This window comes from Eubalaena glacialis, chromosome 9 (assembly GCF_028564815.1).
Source record: "Eubalaena glacialis isolate mEubGla1 chromosome 9, mEubGla1.1.hap2.+ XY, whole genome shotgun sequence".
NCBI classification, from domain to species: Eukaryota; Metazoa; Chordata; class Mammalia; order Artiodactyla; family Balaenidae; genus Eubalaena; species Eubalaena glacialis.
This window is the reverse complement of record NC_083724.1, coordinates 8,312,126-8,326,250: the sequence shown is the minus strand read 5'-3', so window position 1 is coordinate 8,326,250 and position 14,125 is coordinate 8,312,126. Positions and strand designations below refer to the sequence as shown.

The following is a 14,125-nucleotide window of genomic DNA, read 5'->3' as shown; positions in this document are numbered from 1 at the left end:
TGGAGATTAAACTTTTGCTTTATTTGCAAATTTGGTGATGGGGTTGTTTATGTATAAGATGAATTACACGTGGTATTTAAAAAAAAATCCGTAAAAGCAAAAAGAACCCTGCCTCTTAGGTGCTTAAAGAGTAGCAAGCGGAATATTTTGGGAAATAGTCATTTTTCATCCTCTTATTTGAATATTTGACTATTAATTTTATGAAACTGAGTCACAGAGACCTTGTTCCCGAGCTTATGCCTCAGTCTTTTCATGGTAGTCATTCACTGAGCATTGCTCCAGGCGGTGTCCTGGGCACTTTCGCCCTTGGCCAGACTAGTATGTTGGCTGTTGCCCACGTGCTACCTGCTTTTTTGTCTCCTGACAGACAGGATGACAGCTGGGCTTTTCAGTAAAAGGTCACAATATGTGTGATGCGATGGCAGGTTAAAAGGCCAGTCCTGCGAATGCCCATCACCCCCTGCTTCCATCCCCCTGCCGGGCACACCATGAGTGTTTGGTGCTTGTGTAAAGGGAGCCAAATGATTCCAGACTGGTTCTCCTAGCCGTGGACTCGTTAGACACCACATGTAGTATATAACTTCGGGAGATCTAAGAAATAGAAGAGCCCTAGTTTTCTGCTTATAATCTGCTTCTTGTGCCCGGGTACAGGTTTCCATCGTGTGAGAAGAACAGAGTAACGAGTCTCACGCAGAAAAAAGTCTTGAGGACACCTTGTGGCTCACCCAGTGTGAGTGTGACGGTAGGTGACATGCACCCGGAGCAGCCCCGTGGTCTGTGGCCCTGCCAGAAAAAACGCTTCTGCTGGCAGCCCGGTGGCCAGGTGCTCTGTTAGGTGCCTTCATGCATAGCCTGCTGATTGATTGGATTTGGTTTTGCCTGTGGTAAGGCTGCCGGGTGTGAGGAGGTTGTGTTAACCTAATCCTTCCAGACAAACTTCAAAAATCTTAAAACAGAATTTCAAAAAAAAAAAGACATGACGGAAAAAAGAAAAAAGTAAAGAAAAAAAAAAAAAGAATGGGGATTGACAGGAGCTGGTGGTAGGCGAGGGGTATGTGTTCAGCCCTGCTTAAGTGGTCTTTAGAACCCATACAACCTTCTCATCTCGGCACTTCCTCCAGCTTTCTGTCTTCACCGTCTTTTATCTACCTGCTGCTTGAAGTATTTTGCACCGTAACCGTTCTGTGCGTGTCCCGTGCTAATCCGCATGCCCCATTCAGATTCCGGTGCAGAAGGACTCGCCTGCTTTCCATCTGTGCTGCGCTGAATCTCAGGAGGAGCTCTGCATTCCAGCAGGCTTGGAAAGAGATGCAGCTCTGAGGACCCCGGGGCCTGGGTTTGGGCTCTTTTGTAGAACCTGTGGGTCTCACAGACCCTTCTCTTGAGCGGACCTGCATCTCCCCGGTGGTCTTCAGCTGGGATCTGCAGGAGCCTGCTGAATGGCACGCCCGCCTCGCTTCCTGCCCGCATGCCAGTAGTTGCTGTCCTGCTCGCTTGTGGCTAGGCTTTCAGTGGCCCCCAGAGGCTGTGAGCTCGGTTTTTCACGCCCAGTTTACTCATCCACAGATCAACCTTTTTTGTGTTGTCCTCCCCCACCTGCCAGAAGCGAACCATGAAGGACCGCTCTTCAACTCCCCCCTTACATGTTCACGTGGATGAGAACACCCCTGTCCATGTCCACATAAAAAAACTCCCGAAAGCATCAGCGACCAACAGCCAGGTAGGAGCATGCCAGTGGGGCAAGGCCAAGGCTGTGGAGCAAGGTGACACCTCCCAGCTGAGCCTCCTCACACTTCTAACTCCAAAGGTTTGAGAGACAGACACATTGGCTTTCAGAGGTCAGTTGCCTGGTTGGAAAGTAGGACGGTCACCCGGAAGTGGCAGCAGTAGCCTTAGTCAGAAGCGGTTCCCCAGCAGAGTTGGAAGCAGATGCCACCAGAGTGATGCCACGGCCAGCTGCGTGGGGAAGTGACCCTGGGTTTGTCCCTTTCCACAGAAATCTCATAAGCGTGGAATGAAAGGGGACACCGTGAATGTGCGGCGGAGTGTCCGGGTGAAAACCAAGGTACCTTGGATGCCCCCTGGAAAATCATCCGCCCGGCATGTGGGATGCAAGTGGGAGGTAGGCTCATTCTCGTTCAGGCTTTTCTTCTCCGACTGGTCAGGTTCTAGCAGGCCTCACACTCTGTATGGTTCAGGGTCGGCGGGAGCTCTCAGAGACATCCCAGTAGGTCCCGCTTACTGAGCGCCTTGCTAAACCCTGACAGTATGGGAATCTTCTTGAGTCCTGCCAACACTGCAATGCGGTAGGTCCCGCTCTCCCAAGGTGCAGATGAGGAAACCCAAGGCTCAGAGAGGTGAAGTCTCAGAGAGTAGCAGAGATGGAGTTAGGACTCAGGGGTGTCTCATTCTAGAGGCGGTACTCGTAGGCTCTCTGATTTGTATGTGAGGAGCTACATGTCTTGCCCCACGTAACTTTGCTAGTGTCCGAAGCATAATTTTAAAATATATACCAGAACGTACATATCCAAGAAAGCATCTTCACTTTTACGGTTGCCCCATAAGAGACCATGCACGTATTCCATAGATGTCATCAAAACCACTGGAATAATCTCCTGAGGAGTAACTGCCTTCCGTGTTAGTTGCCAAGGTTCCAAGAGAACTGTTGTCTTTTTTTAGCCACACCTCAAAACGTTTTGCTTGTCCATCTATCCATCTGTGCAGTAATTCATGCATTTCTTGCGACACTGCCGCACACTGGGGTTACAGCTGCAAACTGGCAGCTGTGCCTTCCTTATGCTTACATTCTAGTCAATTGCAGTGAAGAAACTCATTGACAAGACAAGGCCTGTGACTGTGTTTTAGACAAAGATCTCATTATTGGGACAAGTAAAGGGCTTGAGACTACAGTTGGCCCTCTGTATCTGCGGGTTCCACATCTGTGGATTCAACCAACCACAGATTTAAGAAAAAAAAAAAAATCCATAAAGTTCCAAAAAGCAAAACTTGAATTTGCTGTGTGCCAGCAACTACTGACAAAGCATTTACATTGAATTAGGTATTATAAATAATCTAGAGCTAATTTAAAGTATACAGGAGGAGGTGCCTAGGTTATGTGCAAATATTACACCATTTTATACAAGGGACTTGTATAAATACAAGAAGTGGTAAGCAGTGATTACCTCTGGGTGTGGGAGGCTTTAATGCTTTATCTTTTCATGATTTGCTTGAATTTCTTTATAACAAACATACTATATTTTATTTAAAATGCTTTTTTTCTTGTTTTTTAATGAAGAGACTTAGTAGTTCTCAAATTATATATCAAAGTCATGCCGCTATGGAAATGGACTTCCTGTTGACATGGGTTGCTAGGACTACGGTCCCCCCTGGAAAGCTCAGTGCCCTTCCAGTCCTGGGGCCACAGAATCCTAGAAACGGAGGGACCCAGAGATGTGACTTACCATCTCTCAAGCAGTAGCTGTCTTTCATGCTGTCCTCTTGGTTCAGCCCCTTTCCATTTTTCAGTGGCCTTCCATGTTCCTGGGAGGCCCCAGCCTGCCCTTACCATTATGGACAAGAGAGAAAAGACCACAGGAGGAAAAGTTTGTGGTGGAGCTGGACATGGACCCCGGAAGCTGCTATGTGCTTGTGGGGATTCATGTTTCTTTTCTTTATTTTATTTTTTTTAATTCATTAATTAATTAATTTTTGGCTGTGTTGGGTCTTTGTTGCTAAACGCGGGCTTTCTCTAGTTGTGGCGAGCGGGGGCTACTCTTCGTTGCGGTGCATGGGCTTCTCATTGCGGTGACTTCTCTTGTTGCGGAGAACGGGCTCTAGGCGAGCAGGCTTCAGTAGCTGTGGCATGTGGGCTCAGTAGTTGTGGCTCATGGGCTCTAGAGCGCAGGCTCAGTAATTGTGGTGCACGGGCTTAGTTGCTCCGCAGCATGTGGGATCTTCCCGGACCAGGGCTTGAAGCCGTGTGCCCTGCATCGGCAGGCGGATTCTTAACCACTGCGCCACCAGGGAAGTCCCCGTGTTTCATTTTTAAAACCCCTCCTGGTACACAAGATAAGATCTTTGGGAGAAAGCAGGTCTGGGTTTTTTCTCTACCCTATTACTAAGTAAGTCATCTATTTTTATGACAGAAAGCTGAAAATACAGAAAAATAGACAATCACTGTAATTCTACTACTCTAATCTGGCTGCTATTAAGTTTTAAAACCTTTTCATTGGTAAGTGCAGGGTAGTACATACATCAGAAGTGTGTTGATGAATTTTTACAAAGACCCAGCTCAAGAAACAACATCACCAGCTTCCCCGGAAGCTCCTCTCTGGTCCTGTTCTTTTCACTGCCACCCCCGAGGGTAACCACTCTCCTAAAACTATTAATATTTCTGTACATTTATTATCACTTTTTCCTATGCGGAGTTTTTTTTTTCCAAATTATAATCATACTGTCTGTACATTTTCCTATTGTCCTTCTTTTGTATATTAAAATAACTTTTTTTCTTATAAAAGCAATGCACAGTCATTTTTGAAAAATTAGAAAATCTAAATCAGCGCAAGGAAGAAAGTAAAATCCACCTGTAATTCCACCACCCTGAGAAGACCCATGTAACTTCTAGGTGCAAGCCTTCTGGATCTTTTCTTGTGAATAGACTTGTTCTTTTGATTTTTGTAACAATGGGTTTATATTTTACTTATTGTTGTAACATTCTTTTTTCCACATATTTTGACTATATTTACATCGCACATTATTTTTTTAAGGCATTATTCCATTGTGTGTACATTTGTGTACTGTTAAGTATTTAACCAATACTATCTTGCTGTACATTTATCTATATCCTAGCCTTGAATTTAAATATTGATTCACATTCTTAGATATTCTTGATAAATCCCTCAAAAATAGAATTGCTGGGAAAAAGAGCACATATATTTTTTAAATTGCACCCTATGAGTCCTACTTGTTTGACATAACAGTTACACCCTTATAAAACACTTCCTTTGGGAGGGGGGAAGGGTAAGCTGGGACGAAGTGAGAGAGTGGCATGGACTTATATATACTACTGAATGTAAAATAGATAGCTAGTGGGAAGCAGCCACATAGCACAGGGAGATCAGCTCAGTGCTTTGTGACCACCTAGAGGGGTGGGATGGGGAGGGTGGGAGGGAGACGCAAGAGGGAGGAGATATGGGGATATATGTATATGTATAGCTGATTCACTTTGTTATAAAGCAGAAACTAACACACCATTGTAAAGCAATTATACTCCAATAAAGATGTTAAAAAAATAAATAAATAAAAATAAAACACTTCCTTTTATTCCTGATAGCCATCATCTTTCCCTGGAAATTAGCACAGAAGTTTAGCCACCTCAGCTTACGAGAAGGAAAAAACGGTGCAAACAATGAGAAATAGCAATTACTTAATACAACGGAATAAATGTATAGAATGAGAGAGTCAAATTCAATTTATCAAAATCCCATGGAGGGACTTACCTGGTGGTGCAGTGGATAAGACTCTGCACTCCCAATGCAGGAGGCCTCGGTTCGATCCCTGGTCAGGGAACTAGATGCCACATGCCTGCTGCAACTAAGAGTTCACATGCCACAACTCAGGAGCCTGTGAGCTGCAACTAAAGAGCCTGCCTGCCACAACTAATGAGCCCGCCTGCTGCACCTAAGACCCGGTGCAACCAAATAAATAAGTTAATTAATTAAAAGACAGTTAAAAAAACAACAACCAAAAAAACATGGAAACACTCGCCCCCAGATTAGAATATCTTTTTGAAGTCTTGAAAGTATTATACAGCTTTGCATAAACTTCTCTGAGGGGCACATGCATTTTAAAAAATATTTTTTTATGCTGATGTATTTAGGTAAATATTTTCCAGAAATACCATTTTAACCCTAAATAATTCAGTATGCATTTCTAATAACATTTTCTCCATAACCAAAATAACAGTGATTAGTCCTAAAAACACTTTTTTTTTTTAAACTTAATTTCTTAATCATATAACATCTGGTTAATATTCAAATTTCTCCACTTGTCCTTAAAATACCTGTTATAGAAGATTTGTTTGCCTTTGCAACTATCCACTATCATGTATTCATATTCATTTAAAAGACTTTTGACATATTTCATGTCTACCCTAGGTGTATGAAAGTATTTACTGCCCCCAACTTTTGCCAACTTTGGGAATCACAGTTTTTGCCAATTTGTTATTATCCTTCATTTTAAACTTGACACTGGGGACTTCCCTGGTGGCGCAGTGGTTAAGAATCCACCTGCCAATTCAGGGGACACGGGTTTGAGCCCTGGTCCGGGAAGATCCCACATGCCACGAAGCAACTAAGCCCAAGCGCCACAACTACTGAGCCTGCGCTCTAGAGCCTGCGAGCCACAGCTACTGAGCCCACGTGCCGCAACTGCTGAAGCCCGCACGCCTAGAGCCCGTGCTCCGCACCGAGAGAAGCCACCGCAATGAGAAGCCCGTGCATCGCAACGAAGAGTAGCCCCAGCTCTTCGTTGCGGTGCGCGGGCTTCTCATTGCGGTGGCTTCTCTCGGTGCGGAGCACGGGCTCTAGGCGTGCGAGCTTCAGTAGTTGTGTAACACAGGCATTTTATTTCTATGTTAGAAGAGCTTCAGAAACAACATTTAAACAAGGGTAGGTAATGAGGTAATGTTCCACCAAGAAGGTCGGTGTGTCCTTCCCCCTGGGGTCTCTGTGGTTGCCCTTTAGCAGTTTTAGCTCTTCCTGCCCAGCGGACAGCCAGGGATGGTGGGACCAATGGTTGCAGTTCTGCCTTATGAGTTCATGTGTCTCTCCCTCCTCTACATCAGAATCCACCTCACTGCCTGGAGGTCACGCCACCATCTTCAGAAAAGCTGGTCTCAGTGATGCGGTTAAGTGACCTCTCTACCGAAGATGATGACTCGGGTCACTGTAAAATGAACCGTTATGATAAGAAGATTGACAGTCTAATGAACGCGGTTGGTTGTCTCAAGTCTGAGGTGAGGGAGGTAGGGGGCTGGGCTGGCCAGTGTCCCGAGGACACTTAGGACTGCCAGGTGAGTTCCTGGTGGACGCCTCCTTCCAGCTGCCTCTGCAGGCCTCCTAGGGTTTCAGATGCCCCTGGGGAGGTAGTCGGGGCAACCTGGGATCCCTTTCCATCAAGCACTTAGCCCAGGCCTGGCCCTGACCTTGCCTGGTGCTCTGTATGGATGGCCTGGTTTGATTTTTTACAACAGTAAACGAAGCCGGTGGTATTATTGGCCCTGTCTTGGAGACGAAGTGACTGGGACACTGGGGCCTCTGTTTTCCATTTTATACAAAAGTTTAAAAAAAACAGGAAACAATGCCCCAAACAGGCAGAGGAAGTTTGTCCTCAGTTGCTGGGCTGTGTCTTTGGGTGGGAGGTGGCAATGAAATTGGAAACAACCTGGAAGTCCAAGACCCCCAACTAAGAAGTTGGCGGAGCTGCCATGGAATCCACGTTGTGGCTGCTGATGGGGCCTGTGTCTTTAGTCCTCCCCTGTGCCCGGGGCCCAGGGCCCTCTTGGAGAACCTGCGGCTGGCGGCTGCCTGGCAACAGGCCCGCCTTTCTCCACAGCCCGAGGGGCAGGGGCCTTTTTGTGACATCTCTCCTCCCGTGGTGTGCCAGCTGAACAATGGTTTGTATCCTGGCTCTGTCCCCAACTGGAAAGTCACCCAGGCTCCCTTCGCTCCCTTTCCTCGGTGACGAGGAAATGAGAGGAATCGTGTCTGTCCAGAGTCTTTGTGACGATTGACTGAGCTTGCGCCCAAAGGACCTCAGTAGCATGGAGCGCTCAATCAGAGGTGCCCCTCGCTTTGTCCAAAGCAACGGGCCTTGAGAGCTGGTGGAGAGGAGCTGCCTCCCCTCAGTGGCCCCTAACTGCGTGCCCCTGCACAGGTCAAGATGCAGAAGGGAGAGCGCCAGATGGCCAAAAGATTCCTGGAGGAACGGAAGGAGGAGCTGGAGGAGGTGGCCCAAGAGCTGGCCGAGACCGAGCACGAGAACACGGTGCTACGGCACAACATCGAGCGCATCAAGGAGGAGAAGGACTTTACCATGTAAGGCGGCGCTGCCCTGGGCACCTTCCCTCTTGTGGGGCTGCCCGAGCACCAGCCTAGCCCGGGTTACAGTGTTCAACAAAGTCACTAATGCACTCATGATTCCCGGTCAGGGAAGAGGGCCCCGCAGAGTTCTGGGGGGAGGGCATCAGGGAGGCCTTTCTGGAAAAAACGGGAGTCCGGCAGGATGGCTAGGAGCTAGGCAGGTGAGTGCGGGGGAAGAAAACACGCCAGGTAGCAGGAACATCTTGCAGGAAGGCCCCAAGGCGGGAGGAGTTTGCGACTGAGAAATGAAAAGCGGGGCAGAGCAAGGGGAGAGGGTGGGCTGAGGGGAAGGGGGCCCACGGAGGTTGGCAGGGGCCGGCTCTTGGTGGCCACTTCGGGGCGTTTGCATCGAGGGCGGTTGGGTGCCACAGAAGGGTTTTTGAAGCAGGAAGTGGTGTGACCAGACTTGGCTCCAATGGGGAGAGTGGAGGGGAGGGCTCAACAGCGGATCTGAAGATGGTAGTTAGGTGGCCATGGCAGTGGCTGGGGGACGAGGTGACACTGGTTTCTGTCTGAGAGACAGGCAGGTGGCATAATGTCACCTGGTGTGGAGGCCCTGCTCTGGTGACCAGGTGTCCTTCCGGAAGGCCACCCAGGCCAGAAGGGCCATCCCTGCCCCCTCCCCCACTGTTCCCTGACCAGGAGATGAGCCTCGCAGGGCATTGTGAGGTGAGCCTCGGAGCTCCGGGTGGGCAGGGGCCTGGGAGGGCTCACAGAGCCCTATTCTTTCTGGGCCCAGGCTTCAGAAGAAACACCTCCAGCAGGAGAAGGAGTGCCTCATGTCCAAGCTGATGGAGGCTGAAATGGATGGGGCTGCCGCGGCCAAACAAGTCATGGCCCTGAAGGACACCATCGGGAAACTGAAGACGGTAGGTGGCCAGCCCAACCACCCAGGGCCGGGCCCAGAGTGGGGGCAGCTGCACACTGTGGCCGGGTCTTTACGCAGTCGTCATGCTGACTTTATGACATCTTCAGGCCAGGGCAGGGCACACTTAACTCCTCGGCCCCCACCCCTCTTCTCACTTCTGGGGCCTGACCCTTGAGGATGACCTTTGGTAGCCAGGGCCTCTGAGATGTCATCGTGGGTCTCCTGGGATCACAGTGAGTCAAGGCACGTGTCTGGTTCCTGCCAGTATCAGCCACCAAATGTTGTCGTCCAGGAAGCGCACCTCGTCCAGGAAGCCTGCCCTAACTGCACTCGCCCACACTGAGCTCTCCAGCCCTTTTCCCCACCTGGTATTCTCAGCAGGCTCAGAACCTGCCCATCCTTCCAGGTCTACCTCCTCCGGGAAGCCTGCCTTTGCCCAGCTCTTCTTGCCCAGGCTGCCTGGCACCAATACCTCTTAAGCTCCCCATGGGGACTCCCTGTGCCAGCTCTTCCCTTCTCCACCCGTGCCTGGCAAGACTGCCTGCTGTCTTCCAGGAGAAACAAATGACGTGCACGGACATCAACACCCTAACGAGGCAGAAGGAACTTCTCCTGCAGAAGCTGAGCACATTTGAGGAGACCAACCGCACCCTCCGAGAACTGCTGAGGGAACAGCACTGCAAAGAGGTGAGCTGCGGTCCTAGCCGCCCCCCTACCCATCGCTCGCTCGGAGCCCTGGCCCTCTAGCGCCGCAGGCTCCTGTCTGTAAAAAGAAAATATTCTTGGTGCCTGCCTGACCTGAGGGGGCCGTAGAAAGGTTTGCTGAAATCATTCATGTGAAATGCTGGGCATCTGGTAGACGAGTGCTGTCTTCGTTGTTGAAGTGGGCCTGGTGGCACAGGAAGGACCTTGGAAGTCAGAAGAGCAGCGGAGAGTCAGGGAGGGGTTCAGCCCATCCCAGGGGTCATGCGACAAAGCGGGGAGAAGACTAGACCTGAGTTTTGGTGAAGTAGGAGGCTTAATGGCTGGCGGACACATTGTATGGTATCACTTTGTTTTCTTAAAAGATGGTCTCTGAAATATATTTTATGTTAGCAAATGACTCTGAAAAGACTGACAGTGTAAACAGCTCTCTTCCTGTTTGGTTCAAAACCAAAGGGATACCGAGAGTCTCAAAATGCCCATGCTGGGAATTCCCTGGCGGTCCAGTGGTTAGGACTCGGCACTTCCACTGCCGTGGGCCCGGGTTCGATCCCTGGTTGGGGAACTAAGATCCCGCAAGCCTCGAGACGCAGCCAAAAAAAAAAAAAAAAAAATGCCCGTCCTGATGAGATATTTTTTTAGTTTAACTTTTTTTGAAAAACAGTGTCAACTTCCTTTGTTTTTAGTTTAAAAATTAATACTTAAAATAAGTAATAGTGTACCCACTATCCAGCTTTCCAAACAAAACCTTGTCCACATGGTTAAATCCCTCTTGGTGTCTCCTTTGGCAATAACCTCATCTCCTTCCCATCAGAGGGAAACTTTATCTGGAATCTGAGAGTTTTTCACTTATATATGTATCCCTAAGCAACATATAGTATTGTTTAGCATGTTTTCAAACTTTACATAAATGATATTGTTCCATATGTTTTCTTCTGAGTTTGCTTTTTTCAATTAATGTTTTTATGAGATCCGTCCATTGTTATCCTCGAAGCCTAAGGTAGTTCATTTTCACTGCTCTATTCCATTTTATGACAATACCACAACTTATTTACCCACTCTTCTGTTGATGGAGACAATTTTTGGTTGTTTGCTCTTACGAGTGTTATTTTGCGCATTCGTCTGTACTATCCTGGTGTACTTGAGGGTTTCCAGAATATATTTCTATGAATGTTACTAGTTATAGCTAAATTATTCTCTTAAAATAGTTTTATCTGTTTCATTTCCAGCTCAGTGTTCATGGGTGGGTGATTTTTACCTCTCTGGGCTTCAGTTTTCCCACCTATAAAATGGGAATAGCACCTTCCATGCGGGGTTGTGAGGGACTTAGAGGAGATGCGTGGACGAGGACTGTGTGTACTCCTGGCATGCAGTGGGTACTTGGTAAATGGTGGCTGTCGCTGCTGTTTGTCCTGGGACTGGGGGCGGTGGCGGGGGGGGGCTTCAGAAAACCTCTTCCTACCAGTTTTTTCCCTTTTCGCCTTCTTAGCTCCTACAATCCCGGAATCCCAGAATCTCCAATTGGAGGTGAAGGGTCAGCTAATTTAAACTCCCACCGCAGCAGGCGTTCCAGGTTCTGTACAGGCTCTCGCCTCCTCCCGCCCTTGTGGCCCTCAGGACCACAGCCCCGCTGCGGTGCTTACTGGGGAGTGCTCAGTGTGGTGGGGGAATGCTCTGGCTCTGGAGTCCTTTGGCTTAGCGTCCAGCTCTGCCATTTCTGGCTGTGTGATCTCAGGCAGCTCACCTCACTTCTCCCAGCCTCGATCTCCTCGTCTGTGAAGTGGGGGTGGTGACAGTGCCTGGCTCCTTAGAGCGGGGGATTTGGTGAGATGGTGTGTTAGTTTGTGTAGAGTCCCCTGGAGGCTCAGAGGGCATGGCCTGTCGGGGCAGTGAGAATAGCTTCAGGCTCTGGGTCCCTGGCCTAGGTTTTCGTCCTATGTTCTTTGCCTCCTCTTGTTGCTAGAGAACCCATAATGCTGTCTTCCCTCAGTTCCTAGGTCCCTGGGAAACTTTGGGACCAGGGAGCCCTTTTCTCTTAGGCTGTGAAGGTGACCTGTGGGACTGAAAGGGAAAGGGGGTGAGACTTTTTCTAGGGACACTTTGTTTAGGTGACTGGGAAGAATAGAGACGGTTCAAAGACACAGCCCAGTGCGAGAGTGGGCAAAGGTGTGAGCAGGCAGTCCGGGGAAGAGGAAGCTTAAATGGCTAATAAGCGTATGCGTAAATAGGGAAATGCAAATTAAAACAGCAGGATTCATGCTGGCAAGACTGGCAACAGGCAGAGGCTGGCTACTGCCCGGTGTTCTCACGTCCTGCTTGTGGCCGTGTGCGTCAGTGCAGGCATTTTGCAGGGCGTGTCACCTGCCACAAATCACAGATCTTCGGGCCCAGCCATTCTTACTCTTTGTATCAATCCTGGGGAGACACTTAGTATGTGCCCAACATGTCCACTGCTGCAGTGTTTACAGCTGCAAAACCTGGGAACCACCTTATTGCCCAAAGGTTACGGGGAGAGGTTAAAAAATGCCACGGCATATTAGAGACAGAACGCAGATTAGGGGTTGGGGATTTCCCTGGCGGTCCAGTGGTTAGGACTCAGCGCTTTCACTGCCGGAGCCTGGGTTCAATCCCTGGTCCGGGAACTAAGATCCTGCAAGCCATGTGGTGCGCCCGCCCCCTAAAACAGAAAGCGGATTAGGGGTTTGGGGGGAGCTGGGGGAAGGGGAAAATGGAGACTGACTGCTTGACAGGTGCAGGTTTCCTTTTAGGGTGATGAAGAAATTCTGGAACTAGATGGTAGTGATGGTTACACAATATTGGAAATGTACCATATGCCACTGAATTTTACACTTAAGAAACTAGATGGTAGTGATGGTTACACAATATTGGAAATGTACCATATGCCACTGAATTTTACACTTAAGAAACTAGATGGTAGTGATGGTTACACAATATTGGAAATGTACCATATGCCACTGAATTTTACACTTAAAATGGCAAAGTTTGTTATATTTTACCACAATTTAAAAAATCATAATGTAATATACCACAAACCATTGAATTATACATTTCAAGTTGGTGACTTGTATCTGAATTTATATCTCAATAAAACTGTTGTTAAAAAATCCAGTTGTGACACAAAAATACAGTATGATATCATTTTGGTAAAATTACACATTAATCCCTTCCCACCCCTCATCCCCCAAAAGATACTTCTCTAGGTGTAGCTACGTATAAATGCATAGAGAAAGGATGGGCAGGACAGTCCAAACTCATGACAGCAGGGCTGGGTTTGGAGGTGGGGATGAGGGGGACTTTAGCTTTATCGGTTTTCATTAAATATTTTATAATGAGAATATAATTTACTACTTCTATCATTAGAAATATAATTTTTGGAAAAGGAACAGGACCTAGAGGATGTAGACATCTCAGTTTATTGCTTAATGAGTTGGCTTTCCCTGCCTTCCCTTGAAGGATTCGGAAAAGTTGATGGAGCAACAAGGAGCATTGTTGAAACGGCTTGCAGAGGCGGACTCCGAGAAAGCGGTAACACACAGCGCCCCCTGCCTGCTCCAGGGGGTATAGGCGACGGCGTAGAGGTGCTGATGGCAGGAGGGCTGGAGCCCCGCTCTGACTTTTCTTTGGGTCTTAGTTTCATGATCTGTGAAATCATGAAACACATATCCCCGTCCCTCCTGCCCCACCGGGCTTGTCTAGTCAATCACTCGAGAGCTTGAACCACCAAGCTGGACATCAGCATGAGGGATGGTGATGATGGTGATGGATTTGTAAATCATCAGAGTCTGTTACCTGAATTTCCTTATTTGTATCATGGTGCAGACTTGTTGACTCAACATTTCCAATTCTCCCAAGGAATCTCTCCCAAGGCAGCATGTTCCAAAGTCTGTTCCATAGAACCCTGAGTTCCTCAAGGTGTTAATGGGTACAAGAAACAAAAGGGGGGGTTGATCCATGGCCAAATAAATTTGGGGAACTATTGCCCAGCCTGAATAAGTTAAACCAGCTGCTTAACAATACCTTTTGGAGCCTTTGATGTATTAATGCCTGTTGGGAGTCTCCAAGAGAAAGAAAGAAGTAGAGACCATGGTTCCCGAGGTTTGGCCCTTGGCCCTCAGTGCCTGGCCGAACATCGCTGTAGGGGATTCAGCGGTCATGGCGATAACGCCTAAACCTGCATTCCCAGCTTGAGAGCCTTATCAAATTATGATACATCCGTAAATTGAAATGTTAAAGTGCTTTTTCAAAAGATATAGAAGATTTAATCACACTATGGTAAATGTGGTTATAGAGCAAAATAGGTATCTGACTTTTTAATGTGTGCTAACAATGGTTATCTCTGGGTGGGGGATTATGGGGCTTCCTTAGTGTTTTGTGTGTCTGTGTTTCAGTGTGT

General features: G+C 48.0%; 1 protein-coding gene across 6 annotated transcripts in view; it reads left to right on the top strand.

Annotated features, from left to right (window-relative positions):
- Positions 1 to 14,125, top strand: part of ODF2 (outer dense fiber of sperm tails 2) — a 29,122-nt gene that overhangs the window by 2,159 nt on the left and 12,838 nt on the right. For 2 of the 6 annotated variants that reach the window (XM_061199830.1, XM_061199833.1), the window contains 8 exons: positions 652 to 742; positions 1,604 to 1,720; positions 1,997 to 2,065; positions 6,845 to 7,015; positions 7,936 to 8,096; positions 8,881 to 9,010; positions 9,565 to 9,696; positions 13,186 to 13,257. In XM_061199830.1, the coding sequence (XP_061055813.1) occupies positions 652 to 742; positions 1,604 to 1,720; positions 1,997 to 2,065; positions 6,845 to 7,015; positions 7,936 to 8,096; positions 8,881 to 9,010; positions 9,565 to 9,696; positions 13,186 to 13,257 (943 nt within the window). Of the gene's footprint in view, positions 1 to 651; positions 743 to 1,566; positions 1,721 to 1,996; positions 2,123 to 6,844; positions 7,016 to 7,935; positions 8,097 to 8,880; positions 9,011 to 9,564; positions 9,697 to 13,185; positions 13,258 to 14,125 lie in introns of those variants that run through there. The other 4 variants (XM_061199828.1, XM_061199831.1, XM_061199829.1 and 1 more) reach the window with 3 other exon arrangements.